The sequence below is a fragment of the Protomyctophum parallelum genome (genome assembly GCF_964188405.1).
Source record: "Protomyctophum parallelum genome assembly, chromosome: 2".
In the NCBI taxonomy this organism is placed as follows: Eukaryota; Metazoa; Chordata; class Actinopteri; order Myctophiformes; family Myctophidae; genus Protomyctophum; species Protomyctophum parallelum.
In genome coordinates this window covers 31,023,709-31,039,020 of record NC_139699.1, presented here as the reverse complement: position 1 = coordinate 31,039,020, position 15,312 = coordinate 31,023,709, and the positions used below count along the sequence as shown (strand labels likewise).

The 15,312-nt window shown below is 40.7% G+C and overlaps 2 protein-coding genes across 4 annotated transcripts in view; one reads left to right on the top strand and one right to left on the bottom strand.

Annotated features, from left to right (window-relative positions):
* LOC310855022 (KH homology domain-containing protein 4-like) overlaps positions 1 to 4,465 on the top strand; it is a 17,405-nt gene extending 12,940 nt beyond the window's left edge. Inside the window, exons 11-14 of the mRNA XM_083759852.1 lie at positions 3,030 to 3,134; positions 3,225 to 3,310; positions 3,399 to 3,541; positions 3,994 to 4,465. Coding sequence (XP_083615978.1) covers positions 3,030 to 3,134; positions 3,225 to 3,310; positions 3,399 to 3,541; positions 3,994 to 4,118 — 459 coding nt within the window. The 3' untranslated portion in view covers positions 4,119 to 4,465. The remainder of the gene's footprint in view (positions 1 to 3,029; positions 3,135 to 3,224; positions 3,311 to 3,398; positions 3,542 to 3,993) is intronic.
* fsd2 (fibronectin type III and SPRY domain containing 2) lies at positions 14 to 15,168 on the bottom strand. 3 transcript variants are annotated; one of them, XM_083759851.1, is made up of 14 exons: positions 15,060 to 15,168; positions 14,427 to 14,711; positions 13,384 to 13,473; positions 11,314 to 11,547; positions 11,128 to 11,150; positions 10,748 to 10,869; positions 8,998 to 9,162; positions 8,449 to 8,583; positions 8,188 to 8,341; positions 7,320 to 7,453; positions 6,428 to 6,560; positions 6,098 to 6,274; positions 4,852 to 5,069; positions 14 to 3,120 (listed from the first exon to the last, which is right to left on the bottom strand). In XM_083759851.1, exons 2-14 carry the CDS (start codon positions 14,682 to 14,684, stop codon positions 3,110 to 3,112), a joined length of 1,854 nt encoding a protein of 617 aa, XP_083615977.1. In that variant the 5' UTR covers positions 14,685 to 14,711; positions 15,060 to 15,168; the 3' UTR covers positions 14 to 3,109. The 3 variants fall into 3 exon arrangements, with proteins under 3 accessions (XP_083615977.1, XP_083615975.1, XP_083615976.1); XM_083759849.1 differs by lacking the exon at positions 14 to 3,120 and having other exon boundaries at positions 4,258 to 5,069; XM_083759850.1 differs by lacking the exon at positions 14 to 3,120 and having other exon boundaries at positions 4,258 to 5,069; positions 14,436 to 14,711.
* Positions 15,169 to 15,312: the final 144 nt, after the last annotated feature.

The following is a 15,312-nucleotide window of genomic DNA, read 5'->3' as shown; positions in this document are numbered from 1 at the left end:
GAGTTTACATATTAAAGATGTATACAATATGGCCAGAATTATGTGGACACCTGACCATCACACCTAATACGAGCTTCTTGGACATCCCGTTTCAAAACTACGGGCGTTGATATGGAGTTCTGGGAAGGCTTTCCACAAGTTTTGGAGTACGTCTGGGAATGCATCATGGGAATGCACCATTCTCGCTAAAGAGCTTTAAAAAATATATATAAATCAAAGTTTCTTTATTCATTTTTCAAGTCACATATGAATTAAAAATTGCATACAAAAATTATTGAGCATTTTGTCCCTCCCTCCCCCCAGAGTTCCCACTCTGAAAGAGCCACAACCCTGGTATCTTGTACCATTAAAGATCTGAAATACTAGGCACATACAAATATACATATTCACAAATAGAAGGAATTAATACAATATTAGACACGATACACAAACAAAAAACAAAAATAAATAAATATAAAGAGCATTTGTGATATCAGGCACTGAATGAGCATTACAATTCACCCCAAAGGTTAAGTGCGGTTCTACGTGCAGTCCTCTTGGAGTTGCTTCACTCCAAACCACGTCTTAATGGACCTTGCTTTTTTGCACAGATAGTCATGCTGAAACAGTAGAGAGCCTTCCCCAAACAAAGTTGGATGCAACAAATTGTCTAAAATATATTTTTAAACTGTAGCATTTCAATTACGCTTCAAGGGACCTAGGCCAAACCCTGAAAATCAGACGCAGAATATTATCCACCAACTCAGTAATTAGTAGGGGTGTCCACATATCTTTGGACATATGGCAATCATGTATCCTGTGACCTCACTTCATACTTTGAAGTTGATATTTTCTTAATACTAGGGATGTTGCGATGGGGGAGCCTTTGCATTGGTAAAATCAAGTTTTGCCATAACGGGTGACTGCTATTGCACACAGCTGACATCCTTTCAATACACTTCCATGATAATGAGTATGAATGCTCATTGGAATACAGGCCCACAGAGAAGTCTCTTTAGGATGACGTCACCCAATTTCAACCTATCTTCATTCCTCACTAATGTTCACGATAATATGGTATCATTTCTTTCTACTCAGTCTGTGTCTCATAGGAGGGCTACCTCATGATTAGGCAGGTTTATTTCTTTCTCAAGCAAAATGTCACATTTTTTATTTATCAATTTGTATTTTGTGAGAACAATAGCTTCTATTATAGCATGCTGACTTTCCAGGAATAGAAAGCCTATTGGCTTGGATTCTCTATCAATGATCACTGGTAGGTAGGTTACTGAACTGTCCACAGCCGCCCTCTGAAACACAGACGGGATAGACAAAATGGTACCATAATGAAGGTGAAGTCGTCCTTTAAGTCTATTTTGTTTTACACAGCAAAACCACACCATTTTGTAGCACCATGCAACCAAAATGGCACATTCATACAATATATATGTGTTACTGTCATTGATCACATACAGGTATGGTGTTGCATACACAAATGTATAAATTCTATCTATGTCAGTTTTGGGTTTTAAATGTGTTGCGCTGAATGGAAATTGGTAATGCATTCCATCAATGCACATTATATATCATTGTTTATCTACAGCTTCGAACATATATTGTACATAAAGACAATTTTCCATTTTTAGATGAGGTTATTTTTAAGGGTGAGGAGTTATTACGTTTATCTTTGCAGTCATTTGATTTTTGTTTGTAAACCAATCTGTTTTTCAGGGAGTATTTTCACCTAGATCAATCCATACTTGCTTAGAATGCGATGATATACGTTTGACCAAAAACAAAGGCACCCTAAAATTCACTCTGTTGGATGGCCGATCTCAAGCAGGTTTCAAGTCTACACGTTGGTTTTCATACCGTACAGAAATTAATTTAATCCAATGTAGTGTTTCCTTTAGTATGTACCTGAAATGTGTAGAGAGGCCTCCTCCGTTTTTTCTTTAGGAAAAATAGTTGTACTACAGACTTTTTATATCTAGGTGAATTCACACCTGTGAGCATAGCATATAAAGAAGACACTTTGCATTTACCTGATGTCAGTACTTGGCACAACATCCACAAGCATCAGGTAGATGTCAACAATGAAGCAATCAATGTTAGTATTTGCAATGAAACTGCAGCTTAGTCATTATTGAACGCTAATGTAGCAGAAATGCAATACCTTTCCTGTGAAATATAGAACATTAGAAGATTTGTTTATCAATAAATTATTATTTATCAAGTTGTTTTATCAATCCGCTAGAGCAGGATTGTTTGACCTTTTATTTAACCAGTAAAAACCACATTGAGCCTAACGTCTCTTTTACAAGTGTGAACTGGCCAAGCGAAGAGGCAAATAATGTTAGACAGGTTATGGTTTTTGCCTGTCTGTCTCTGTGTGTCTGTACAGCTAATCATGCAAATTGCCTGATCTATAGTTGTCAAACTTTGCATGCACAACAATAACAGTAGGCCAACTCTTTCATATGGGCCTCATGGTGGCATTATACCAGGCCTGTTTATGTTTTGTTTTATAACTCTTGAACCGTAGGTTGTAAAATTAAAAACGTATTCCACGTAGATTCCCTAGAATAGATTCTTAAACAGTAGTTTATACAGGTGATCTTGTGAGCTGTGTGATTATGATGTCAAACAGGATATTGATATCCCATACTGCTTGCCTGTAATTTGCTTCAAACATTTGCAAAAGCGCTTTCACTTTGTGAAAAGTTGCACCATATGTCATAGAAATGCTATTTCCACCCTCAGTTTCCTTGTGGCCTGACAAACTCACAACTTACACAGCCCTTGCTAGGCAACCCAGCCTGGACATATGTGTGCTGAGGTGTGCCCTTTTCTAGTTAGAAATGTTATTCAGTGATCATACTATCAAATGTAAGTTCAACTCTGCCCTGCTCATTACTGTGTATTATGTACTTCTGGTGCTGGCACACACTGAAACCTCTCCCGGCAGGGTATGCTTTGCGAAAAAACCAGATTAGTTTTGCTGCTGAAAAGCCCAAAACAAAATCCATGCAACATCTTCTCTTCTCAAGGATCCGGGGAACAGTGGAACTGTGGCGCCTGAAGAACCCTCACCAAGCACCCCTGAGTCGGGAAGTCCAAAGCGTCATTTTCAAGAGGAGGCTGGGGAAGAGCAGGTGAATAGAGTCACAACGCACACAATTCACTTTACTAATATGATTATGCACTCTTCAAAGTCGATGGTTAATGTTTTCTTCTCAATGTAGTCCACTAGCACCCTGTCGGAACCCCCTGCTAAAGAGAAGTCCCCACCTCCAGCCACCAAAATTGCAGAGGAGAAAGGAACAGAAAGGTTGGTTTATACATTTCATCACCTTTTGAGTTCCCATCTTCATCTTTGTGTTACAGATTCCTTTAATGCTACTTTGCCCTACTTTTAGAGTGCTAATGCCTCCACCGCCGCGTCCCATGATGCCGCCTCCACCACCACCTGCTATGCCCACTGCTGCACGCAAAAGGCCGAGAGAGTCCGCCCAGTTTACGGAATGTCTAGCCGCTCAGCCCAGCAGCGCCGCGCTGATGGGTATGTACCCATCTCCCATCTTGCACTTTCTAACCCTGAATTGAGTCATTCTTCTCAGTGGTGTTGTTTTTGTCTTGTGTGTTAAATGTCCTCTCTGCCTATGGAGGAGAATGGGAGGGTAATGGAGACCTGTTTGCATCCCCCAACTGGTAGACCCCTCTAACATGCTCTTCCTGTATATGTTCTTTGTCTTTCCTTTGTTTTCTCTCTCAACATGTGTCCCTGGACCTGCCTGTTATGGATGTGTGCTCTGCTGCCGTTTCATTTGATATCTCCCCCTGGCTGTGGATCCACTCAAAACCACCGCTAACATGGGGCTCCACAATGGGTTTCTTTTTTTTGTTTTTCCTTTTCCTCCCCACCCCCCCACCCCTCTCTTTGTCGCCCTACCTTTCTCTTGAATCTCCCCTTCTTTCTGCTTTTCTCTCGTCTCCATTTGATTGTGCCCGCAGGTGTACTGGAAGAGGTACGTGAGAAGAAGTCTAAAGTTGTTGCAGACATGTCTGGTTTGGTGCCCTATGGAGGAGATTCCTCCGATGAAGAGGAGGAGAGAACACGCAGCAGTAAGAACAGCTAACTCCTAACCCCCCCCAACCTTCAACACCCCTATCCTACCCAACCTGTGATCACAGCCCAAGGTCTAAAGCTCTTCTGTGTACATCACAGTGCCCTAACCCAAACGACCACAGGACCACAATACAATTGTACAATTGACACAGTTTTCAGCCAGGCCATTTTTTATTTTAATTTGCAAAGCATATTTTATCCATACATGAGCCCAATTTCACTTGCTTTGTGCCAGTTGCTGATGATATAAATATATACATATTGTAAGTTTCAGTGGAAGTTTTTTCTTATCTTGGAAAATGGTGTATGCCTGTTCCCATGGAATACTCGACTGTAATAAAGAAATTGGTAAAATTCTTTGTTGTGCTGCTTAATCCTTCCATTTTAAATAACAGATAATACATGTTAAAGAACCGTACGAGCATCTGTCATTTGTTAACCATGGTTGTGCATTTAATTTAAAGAAGACTTTTCAAGTCAAGCCATACTTATTAGCCTTACTCATTAATCCAATCGAACAAACCACAGTATGCTTTGAAAAATGGTATATGGTGAGTTGGAGACAATAGGCTAAACATGCCAAACCACCAGTATGGTCCTTTGTATTTTTCATGCAAGCCATGCATTTTTTTTTAATTGTTTTAAAAGCTAGAATGGGTTTGTGTGTGTGAACATATTAAAAAAGAAAAGATAATTAACAAATCCATGGTATTAGATATGTGTGTACTCAGGGGCTTCTATACCATTGTGTACAGTGAGGGCTCCTGGGTTGTCCATGGCAAAGCAGGGGTGAACATAATGCTGGAAATGACCATGGAAGGTGTGGAGATGTTGCTTCAGATCCACATTGTAGAAGGCCAGTGTACCCCTGTTGTAGTCCAGTGCCAGCCCTATGCGCACTGGGTTTACTGTGATCCTTAAGTCAGGGCTCCACCCATTGTGAAGGAACTCATACTTGTGCCTGAAGAAAGTGAAGCAAGTATTAGTCAGACTCATAACCTAAGTCAATTCAGAGTCAGGGCTGTATTTTGCGTGTCTTAAGTACCAGGTCTTATTCCCTAACTTGAGTAAACTAAAGACCTGGAGGCATGATCAATGCCATTTGGCTATTCTGAGTGGCCAAAGAGCATTGATCACGCCTCCAGGTTTACTCAAGTTAGGGAATAAGACCTGTTACTTAAGACACGCAAAATACAGCCCATAAAGTCAGAATAAAGTTCCATAGATGAACTAATTTACTAGATAGCCCCTGGCAGGATTTCATGTTACTGTGGATTTAGGATAATAAGTTTCTGCTTAGGCACTATAGGCAGTGACACTCATTTTAGGATATTACACTATTATATACATAGCCATAAGAATGTAAAGTGCATTCATGGCATGTGTTAATGAATGGTCTGCTTAACCCATTTTAGGCGGGAACCCCTTTTGGTGTTAGCATTACATTATGCTTTAGCTATTTAAAAATAGCAGATCTACAAGCTCATAGCGCGCAACCGAGTAGCACACTACGAGCTTGTAGGTCTGCTATTTTTGTAGGTCTGCATTTTTAGAATCTGATCTCAGGTCAAAATGGCTTAAGTGACAGTCCAAATGTCCAACTGATCTGTGCCAAGAATAGAGTTGCTATGGAAACCGTGAAGAAGTCATGGATGCACTATCAGCATCTGCTATGAATTCCTCCAACAGGCTTAGTTGTGCACAAAGAAGAGGTACAACAATTCTTGCTTAGGAAAGGATTTTTCTTTTCTAAAAATACCCTCTTGGCCCATTTTTCAGATACTGTATGGGATAGTCCCTGTGAGACCATCAGTATACTAGTAACTCTTATCAGACTAACTAAATTACTAAATTAAATTTGTGTCTACAGTACTTGGGTTTGTCGGGTACTGTGAAAATGACGTAGTCTAGCTCTAGTCTTCCTTTAGCCAGTCGGAGCATCAAGGCATGGCTATAAATAATACAATTGCATTAAAAGCAAGCTGGTACCTGGATGGAGTGAGAATGTGCCTCATACACCAAGATGTGGCGTTTGCCCCTAGATATGAGTTCCGGTGGGTGTCTTCATATGCAACTCCAATCCTGTACTCCGTCTCATCGTCCACCTCTACCTCCCAGTAATGTCTGCCTCGTACTGGAATAAGATCCCCCAGCACAGCAACACACCTACGCACATGCATGTACAGCACACACGTCACATGCATGTTAATTTGATACTATGGACACTAAACAGTCATTGTTCACTATGCTTTCAGCAGACGACGTGCGTCAATTGAAATCCAAGATCCTATGTATGTACATATTGACTGATTATTTCACCTGGCAAATGTGTTATCATCAAAGGCCATTGCACTTATTGGCAGCTCTTCGTCTCCATAAAACATGGTGAAACCAGTTTCAGAGATGGACAGGCAGGGGTGGGCAGTATCCTCCAGAAGATGGAAGAATGTACCTGCATGAGGACCAGACACCCAATAGGCCTCATTCACCAACTGTTCTCAAGAGGAAATTTGTTTGTTGACCCACTTTTCAAGAAGATTTTGGCATGCACCAATGTTCTGTGATTTGTTCTTGGGTAAGAGCAGCATCTACTCACACTAAGCAGCACTCTTTCTTAGGCACATTTGAGTGCTGATATCTGTTTTCCTCAGTTCTACAATAATTGTATAATACAGGATTTAACTTACAATAATATTTTTGTCATATCTTTAGAGCAGTGGTTCTCAAAGTGTGGTCTGGGGATGCCCAGGCGTCATTGAAGGAGTTCCAAGGGGTCCACAGCAAAACAAGGAACAGTTTACCATTTTAACCCTATTTTATACTTTGTTTGGGATTGCTGATCTACGATCAAATACATCAAATTACTGCCTGTTTTGAGCTTGTAGATCAGCTACTCTCGAAACATTTTGATCTTGAAAGATTGTGAAAAATGTACAAATGTTTGAGAACCACTGCTTTAGAGTTTTAACAGTTCTGAAAGTGACAATCCAACCCAAACAGACCCGGTTGAGTTGAAGCCTGAGCCCCATACCCATTCTACATGAGTACTTTCTACTTTTGTACATTTTGATACGAATACTTTTGTACTTTTACTCAAGTACATTTTGAATTCCAGACTTTTCCTTGTAACAGAGCATTTCTTCATTGCAGCATTGATATTGAAACATTTTTGTACTTTTTCCACCATAGGCTGATTTGTCTTGCTTCTCACCCGTTGTGGAGACAGTAAAAGCATCGCTTCTGTCACTAGGCCCACCGATATTGACGGCTCTAACAGAGATGAGGTATCGTCTTCCTGTCTGCAGTTGGATCAGACATTGACAGGTAGGCACAGCCACTATTGACCTGAGAGATCAAACAATTCCAAAATAATGTTAACAGGGTACACTGGTACAGCTCACTTCTCCATCAATGGACCAAGGCACAGTTTGTAATATAACATTGTTATAATTACTTCCATGTTGTGGCTTGAAGGAGTGAATGTCATTCAAAAAGTTCCAATGCACCTCATTCATTCATTCATTCCATTCAGAAGGTTTCTAGTTCTAGTTTTAAGTGAAAAATAGATGAATGGCTTATTTTATTTCGGTCCACACCGACGAAAATGAAAGCCTGGATGCCGAAGCTAACACTGAAATGACCAACGAAAAATGACTGCAAAATGGTAGGACAATATTGCAGTGGCGATCAACACTGCTGTAGGAGGTGAGGCTAATAATAGCTTTTCTAGGACACACTGTCTTGAATCAGCAGCTCTACAACCATGGGACCTCAAAAAGTCCCAGGCAAGCACTAACAGAGGCTTGTTTATGGATGTAACTATTGAAGCAAAAGTCTTCGTTACGGGTGGCACACAGAGCAGAAGTAGAGTATCATGGGATGCAGCCTCTACTGTAGCTTGAAGCATAGCAGATTAAATGGGTCATCTCGGATTAGGTTATGACGTCAAAGCATGTCATGGAAACTTGTAAAGAAAATCAGCATGACAAAGACAAATTTACATCGTTTACAAGCAAGAAGTCAACTCAGTTTTGTGATGGAATGCGATAATGTTGTGTGTGTTGGAAGGGCATTCTTACTCTGTTATACCACTCTGCCCACCATCTGTACCCATCTCAATGAGTTCCACGGTGTAGGAGTCAACAGGGTTGGTATTTCCTGATTTCCAACGAATCAGAGCAGCCTCTGGGCAGGTGGTACACTGCCTCTGTTCGATCACCGGGGGAGAGGGCACTATAGTAAAAGCACAGGGAATTTGGCAGGTCAATACTGACACATTTGAAGTTTATAGTGGTTACATTTGTACAAGCAATTAGAGGGTGGAAATGTAAATATATTACCACTCATGTATAGGGCCTTTTCACTAGCTGGACTGATGCCAGTAGTGTTGGTAGCTGTCACCCAGAGCTCATACTGAGCATTAGGGAGCAGGTCTGTCACAGTGCAGTGAGTCTCTTTCACCTTTATGTTGCACACTTAAAAAGAAGGGACAAAGACCAATTAGACCATAGTGTGCTGTTAATGTAGTGGGTTTCAACCTTTTTTCATACCAAGGCCCATTCTGCATTTGAGCCACAGATCACCATTTGATGAGTTAGCCTCGCAGACTAAAGAATATTTTGTTATCGTTGGATAAGATTTTGTTCCATGCTGTATTGATGTGGTAGCATAGGAGAGATAACAGGCAAACAATACAATAACAATTCTACATTCGCAAATTAAGTAAGATATTTATCAAAAATTTAACTCTTGGGTGTAAATACTCAAGAGTTAAAGATATAATAAGGGTCCATTTGACAATGTTGAAATACAATTTCAACATTTAAGTATGACAGTGTCATGTTATCATTGCAACAGTTATGTTGCATTATTCCTGCCCGGTACTGTACCATCTGGTCCACAGATGCTGTCTGCTGGCGAATCCTCCAGTACGGGTCTGTAGTACAGTTCATAGTACTCCACTGTATCATCGGAGAACAGGCTCCAGCACACACGCAAGGATGTCTGCGTGGCAGAGTTGGGAATCTGGGGATTGATCACTGGTGCGTTTGGGGCTAGAATCACATCCGAGGAAAAGAAGAAAAAAATAAACATTTCAATCCCTGATCAACTGCATAATTAACAGTCACACCACACCAGCAGCACAGTAACCAGTGTTTTGAAACAGCAAATTGATAAGCTATGTCAATTTGAGACAATTAATTGACTTTGCTGTTTAATTTTTCTCATTTCTATGGATATATTCTTTATGGAATAATCTACACAATGCGTTCTCAAATTTGTATGCATTCTTGCAGAACATGGAACTTTAATGACTTTTGAAAACATGCACACGCGCGCGCACACACACACACACACACACACACACACACACACACACACACACACACACACACACACACACACACACACACACACACACACACACACACACACACACACACACACACAGGAACATAGGATAGTTGACAACAGTGACTCAAACATGAAAGTGATCAGGGGCAAATGAGAGAAGGCAGTAAGTGAGCATGAATGTCCCTGTGCTGACAGCCTCACTATTACAATAGAGATCATTAAATAAAAGACAAAGAAAAGTAAATTGTTCTCCAGGCAACCACAGATTTCTCTCTAAAGTAAACTGTAATTATGTTCCCTCAGTCCTATGTTCCCTCAAACCTAACCACAACCCATAACCCCAAGCATAACCCTAAAGTGAAGGAACATGTGGCTGACCACATACATTATATAAACATAATAGATGGAGTCTGGGGGATCCAACTGCACAATCCCAAGAACCCTTTAAGTGAATTAATTACCTTTTACCATCCAAGAGTCAGAATCACATTCTTTGATTGAACCTTCTGGGAATATAAAGCTTAATATAGCGTGAAGACAACTGGTTGAACTGAGAGTTTGTTATTGTCATGTTCAATATTATTGTTTGTCTATTTTTTTATTTTGAACAATAGTATTGTTCAAAATCTAAGGCCTGACTCACACCTTCACAACAGATTGATGTATAGCTAGCTCGCAATGCATTTCCAATGGGAGTCACATGGTTTGACACAACATTTTTGTTGTATGAGGGGGAGGGGGGCAGTCGAAACACAGCCGAAAGCCATACAACAAAAATGTTGTGTCAAACCATGTGACTCTCATTGGAAATGCATTGCGAGCTTGCATAACAACAAACATTAAACCTATAGGAGGGGCTAGCGTCCCTCAAAAAAACCAATAATAAAAACAACAACAACAACAACTCTTTACCAGTGAACTGAGTCACTGACTGGATATACAGATTATAGTTCAGATAACCTGTTTTATGATGGTGGGGTTAGTAGTGTGTGTATAGTGGTCTCAGGTAGAGGTGCATTAAAAATGGAAAATCTGACTAAAGTCACAAATTGCCAAGAGAAAATAGCATGTCTACATACAGTAGGTAGCTTGCTGTAACTGGGATTTCATTCCAGTCTTGTCTAATTGTTTCCACACAGTTTTAGCACCAAATGCTGGGAAATTGTCCTCAGAAGCGTTTAAGTTTATGAGTTAAAGATAAGATCATTCATTAATACACAGCAACAAAACATAGTCTATACTCTATAGTATGTTTGAAATGGAGGATAATCATGGGCATCAGACCTGGTACAATGTTGATGGAGTCCATCATGGTTTTGACATCAGACAGGTCTGCCAGTGTAGTGGTAAACTCAGTTGATGTGTGCACTTTAAGTTCAGTCTCCTCTTTAGCAAACTCCTCAATTCTGATGACAGAAAACACATTGAATGAGATTTAACTGCATGAAGACATCAACAATAGATGGATTACTCAAAGACAATGAATACAAATCTCAATGTTATTTTTAAAACTATGTGCAGGAATTGTGTGGAACTGGAAACACTTGCAAAGAAAGACTTTGTTTGTGGACTGTTATTTTTTGTGCAAGACGGCATCACATCATATCGCAGTCAGCGTCATGCAATATTATGCATAACCTCTGCAAAACATTAAACCAAATTACCTGTTAACGGTGGGAGTAACTGCCTGTGAACAAAGTTCAAAACATAGCAATTTAAAAACACTTATACCAACCATATAGCATTAATCATGTAAATGTACTATTAACAATTGTTATTTTCTGGACATTGCGAAGAGCTTTTATACAGAGCTGCCACAACAAGGGTGAGAGGGAGAAGCACCAACTGACCTTGAGAAAGAGTCTCTTGTCTTGGGTCCTGTAGATCTCCTGGGCAGCCTCGATTAGCTCCTTGGAAGCATCTAGTGCCCGGCCACAGTTCAGCAGTTGTTTGTACAGGGCTTCCAGCTTGCTCTTCTTTTCCCCCTCTAGCCCAGCTGCCCTCTCATCATAGCGTTGGGATAAAGTCTGTAGCACATCATTATAATGCTGTTCCAAGTGCTGCTCCTGACGGCCAAAGTTCTCCTGCACATAACATCAGGAAGGTATATGGGTTAAGTGCCAAGTTACTACTCTGCTGCAAAGAGAGCGTAATAGATGAAAGACACTGTGTGCTGTGTGGGCTGTGAGCCTGTGACAGCTCTAGGGCTCAGACCTACAGCGGGACACAGAGAAGGAACACAGTAGTCAACAACACTTGACTACTGATAGAATAGAACTGAGTTACCCCCAAAACATAACTTTGCCACATGGTGCAAAGACAAAGAAGCAATACATAGTTGATAACTGACAGGATAAATAGTAGACTATACCAGACCAAATCTTGATTTATTCAAAACAAATCAAATCAAACTTTATTTATAAAGCACATTTTAAAACAACCAAGGTTGACCAAAATGCTGTACATCAGTGGCAAAACAAAGAACAGGCAAGAGAACACAGAATGTAAACGGGAAACACAATCAGAAATGACAAAAATATAAGCATGAAAGGTTAAAATAAGCAAAAACAAAAAAAGAGCTAAGATACAGAAAAACCTAAAATGAACTCAAGCAGTACCTGATCAGCGGAGCGCAGAGCTCTAGCCGGGGTATAGGATTTTACGAGCTCAAATGTGATGTTGTGTAACTTGATGAGGCTTTAATTGAGGCCTAATCTGTACTAATTTAACGCTGCTTATTTTGGCTAGGCATTTCTTGGAAATTAGATTTTTAATCTCAATTACACTAACCTGGTTAAACAAAGGTTATAATAAAACTGTAGGCAACTGTGTATGCAGGTGTGTAAACAATGTAAGTCATTCATGGCTATTAGTACGCTGTAAAAGCAGGGAGTCACAGTTGGAAAGTGTGTGCATAATATGAACAAAATGGTAGGATTTCTTAGTTTCAATGTCCAGCCGCAAACTGAATGAAGCTCACTAACTACTACACTGGCTACGTTTACATGAAGGGTGATCATTCCGAATAAATACTTCAGAATAAAATACATCCGATGTAATGTTTTTTGCCACGAGTTTACATGGGAAATGGTCATTCCGAATGAGTGTTTATATGGAGAAGTGATAGAAGACATGATACATGTTAATTCACGTGAAACTACGCCATCTGTTGGACACATAAAATATAGGCAGTTCATTCATTCATTGTGACTTTCAGACGAAAGACGACACTTTGAAATCCCATCATTTCATTCCGCAGTAGTTTTGAGGCTGCTGCTTGGATAAGGACGGACATACTATGTTTACCGTCTTTTTTTCCCCACCTGCTGCGGCTCCCCTTCTCCGCTGGGAAGGTGATCATCTCGTTTTTATGTGTAGCCTACTTTATTATCTACAGCACGGCCAGGGCACGCAACACACTGATTATTATTGTATCGGGTCGCTCGTTATTTTTGAGAGAGAGAGAGAGAGAGAGAGAGAGAGAGAGTGTGAGAGAGAGACCGTTGAACACACACACACACACACACACACACACACACACACACACACACACACACACACAAAATGCACGAAATAACGCGCTCTATGTGCAAACTCCTCAGCGCGCCTTGGATATGAGGCTTATGAGCGCCTTGGAGTTGGAGCGCAATGGAAATGAGCATGCTCAGAAAGACCAGAATTAATTTACATCCGAAGCAGTGTATACATGAGTCCAATTTTCTTTCAATCGCATTGAACATCGGAGTAATCCGGCCAGTGACATCGGAATGGTTTTTAGATCGCATCGAGCGTTTTCATTCGGATGTAAGTTTTTGTAGGTGTTTACATAACAACGTTTAATACGATTTAACTTCTATTCGGAATGAAAAGGGGATTTAACTGCTCATGTAAACGTAGCCAATGACTGTCTGTGTGTGTACCTCCACAGTGAGAAAGATCTCCTCCAGATGACCCGCAAAGCTCTCCATCTCAACAACCTTCTCCTGCAGCTTTCTTCTGGTAGTCTCAATCTGAAAGCAGATACAATGACAATGACTATTCAGGTCACATAATGTGGTGCTCTTGACTTGAATCGGACCACTTCAACAACATCTTCAACACAAAACATTAATTAAGCATTTAAAATCTTTAGATTTTAGCGTTGACTATATATTTTTTAAATCTTGAAAGTGAATTTTGAATTACGAAATTAGTGTGAGAACTAGGCTACTGATTTAGAAGGATTTATTTTAGAATCTGTAATTTGTAGAATCGGGCTCAGGTCTTGGGTTGATAGTGGCCACAGGCTATATGACCCCAACGGACTGTCAACATCAACCGCTATACCACATACCATAAAATGTATTATTGCGACTACAGGTCGCCACCCCACGCCTCCATATATGGTCATGCCTAGTGACATCACGTGACATCATCAGGGATGGAGATCCCAGATGTCATCAATATTTGCCAGAAACTCTACATCTGACCTCAAACCCTTAGATCTTCAAATATGGAGCTGACCTGTTCTGACATTCCATATGTAGATCCTTCCCCATCCATCCTTCCTCTTCGGTGTCTCCCTTTTGACTCATACCTGCCCATTCAATCTCTAGAAGGCCCGCCTCAACAGGCCCGAAAATTAAGGCCTGGACCTACCTGAGCCCTCACCCCTCATCAAACCATGTACACTCAATACACTGCCCCTGCTGCCACCCATAGATCTCCATATATGGAGCTGACCTGTTCTGACATTCCATATGTTGATCTGACCTCATCAAACCCTGTACACTCAAGACACGCTCCATATACAGTATGGCCACTGGCCAGTACAGAATTCATTCCATATGTTGATCTGACCCCCCATTCCAAAACGCCAGCGCTCGCCCAGCAGTCTGCCGTCATCCAGGCGGATGCGTGCACGTGACCTCACCCTTTTTTTGGTCGCTTCTCGCCCTCAGGGCGTCTTACTGGTTATTATTACCTGATTTACCTCGGGTTCTTGATCGTCAAACACACTATTGTGTCCATCTTCAGCCCCAGTGGGGGATGGGGAGTCCTCGCAAGGCTCAAAATGCAAAGACTCATTGGTGTCAATGGAAAAATGCTGGTACTTGGTCAAATTGGGTTGGTTCTGTTTCCTTTCACTGCCTTGCATGATGTCTTCATGCTCCTCTCCATCCTCTGTGATCTCTGTGATCACATCCAGCCTGCCACCTCTAGGGTTATCAAACTGCTCCATCACAGCCTTGAGTTACTCCCTATGGGACTACATGTTTTAAATTCATTAATGACGTAAAACAAACAAATCATGCAGTATAGGCGACACATCTGACATTCATGTATTAATAAATAGTCATAGTATTCCCATGCTTTTTTGTTCTTGCTTAATGTAAGTCGCTCTGGATTAAGAGCGTCTGCTAAATGCCTAAATTGTAAATTGTAAATTGTATTAATAAAAACAAAAGTACACCAAACAACTTACACAGAATTATACACACAAGTTACACAAGCACGAGATGTCAACTCACTACTTTTCCCAGTATTAATCTAATCAGCTACAGTTAAGCTTTTTCGTTTTCATTTCATTGTGCACGAAATAACATTACAAATTTACCTGGACGATGAATCACGTATTCAATCTGTTTTAATATCCATTTCAAATGCACATTAAGAGCGGCGGTGGTCGTCAGCCCAAACTTTGTAAGTGGCAGAGCAAATAACTATGGCCCATGATGACATAAATAGACTGGCAGCTCAAATGACAATGCCGGTATTCAGCACAGAGGGACGTCAGGTGACGTCTCAGTCAGACCTGACTTGAATAAATGCGAAATGGCATTTCAATACATTTTTCTTTTATTTTCTAT

Coding starts and splice junctions, on each gene's coding strand:
- fsd2 (XM_083759849.1), bottom strand. CDS start 14,684: ATGGAGCAGTTTGATAACCCTAGAGGTGGCAGGCTGGATGTGATCACA. Junction 6,561..7,319: donor TTTTACTGTCTCCACAACGG/GTGAGAAGCAAG, acceptor GTCCTCATGCAG/GTACATTCTTCCATCTTCTG. Junction 6,275..6,427: donor GATGATAACACATTTGCCAG/GTGAAATAATCA, acceptor GCATGTGCGTAG/GTGTGTTGCTGTGCTGGGGG.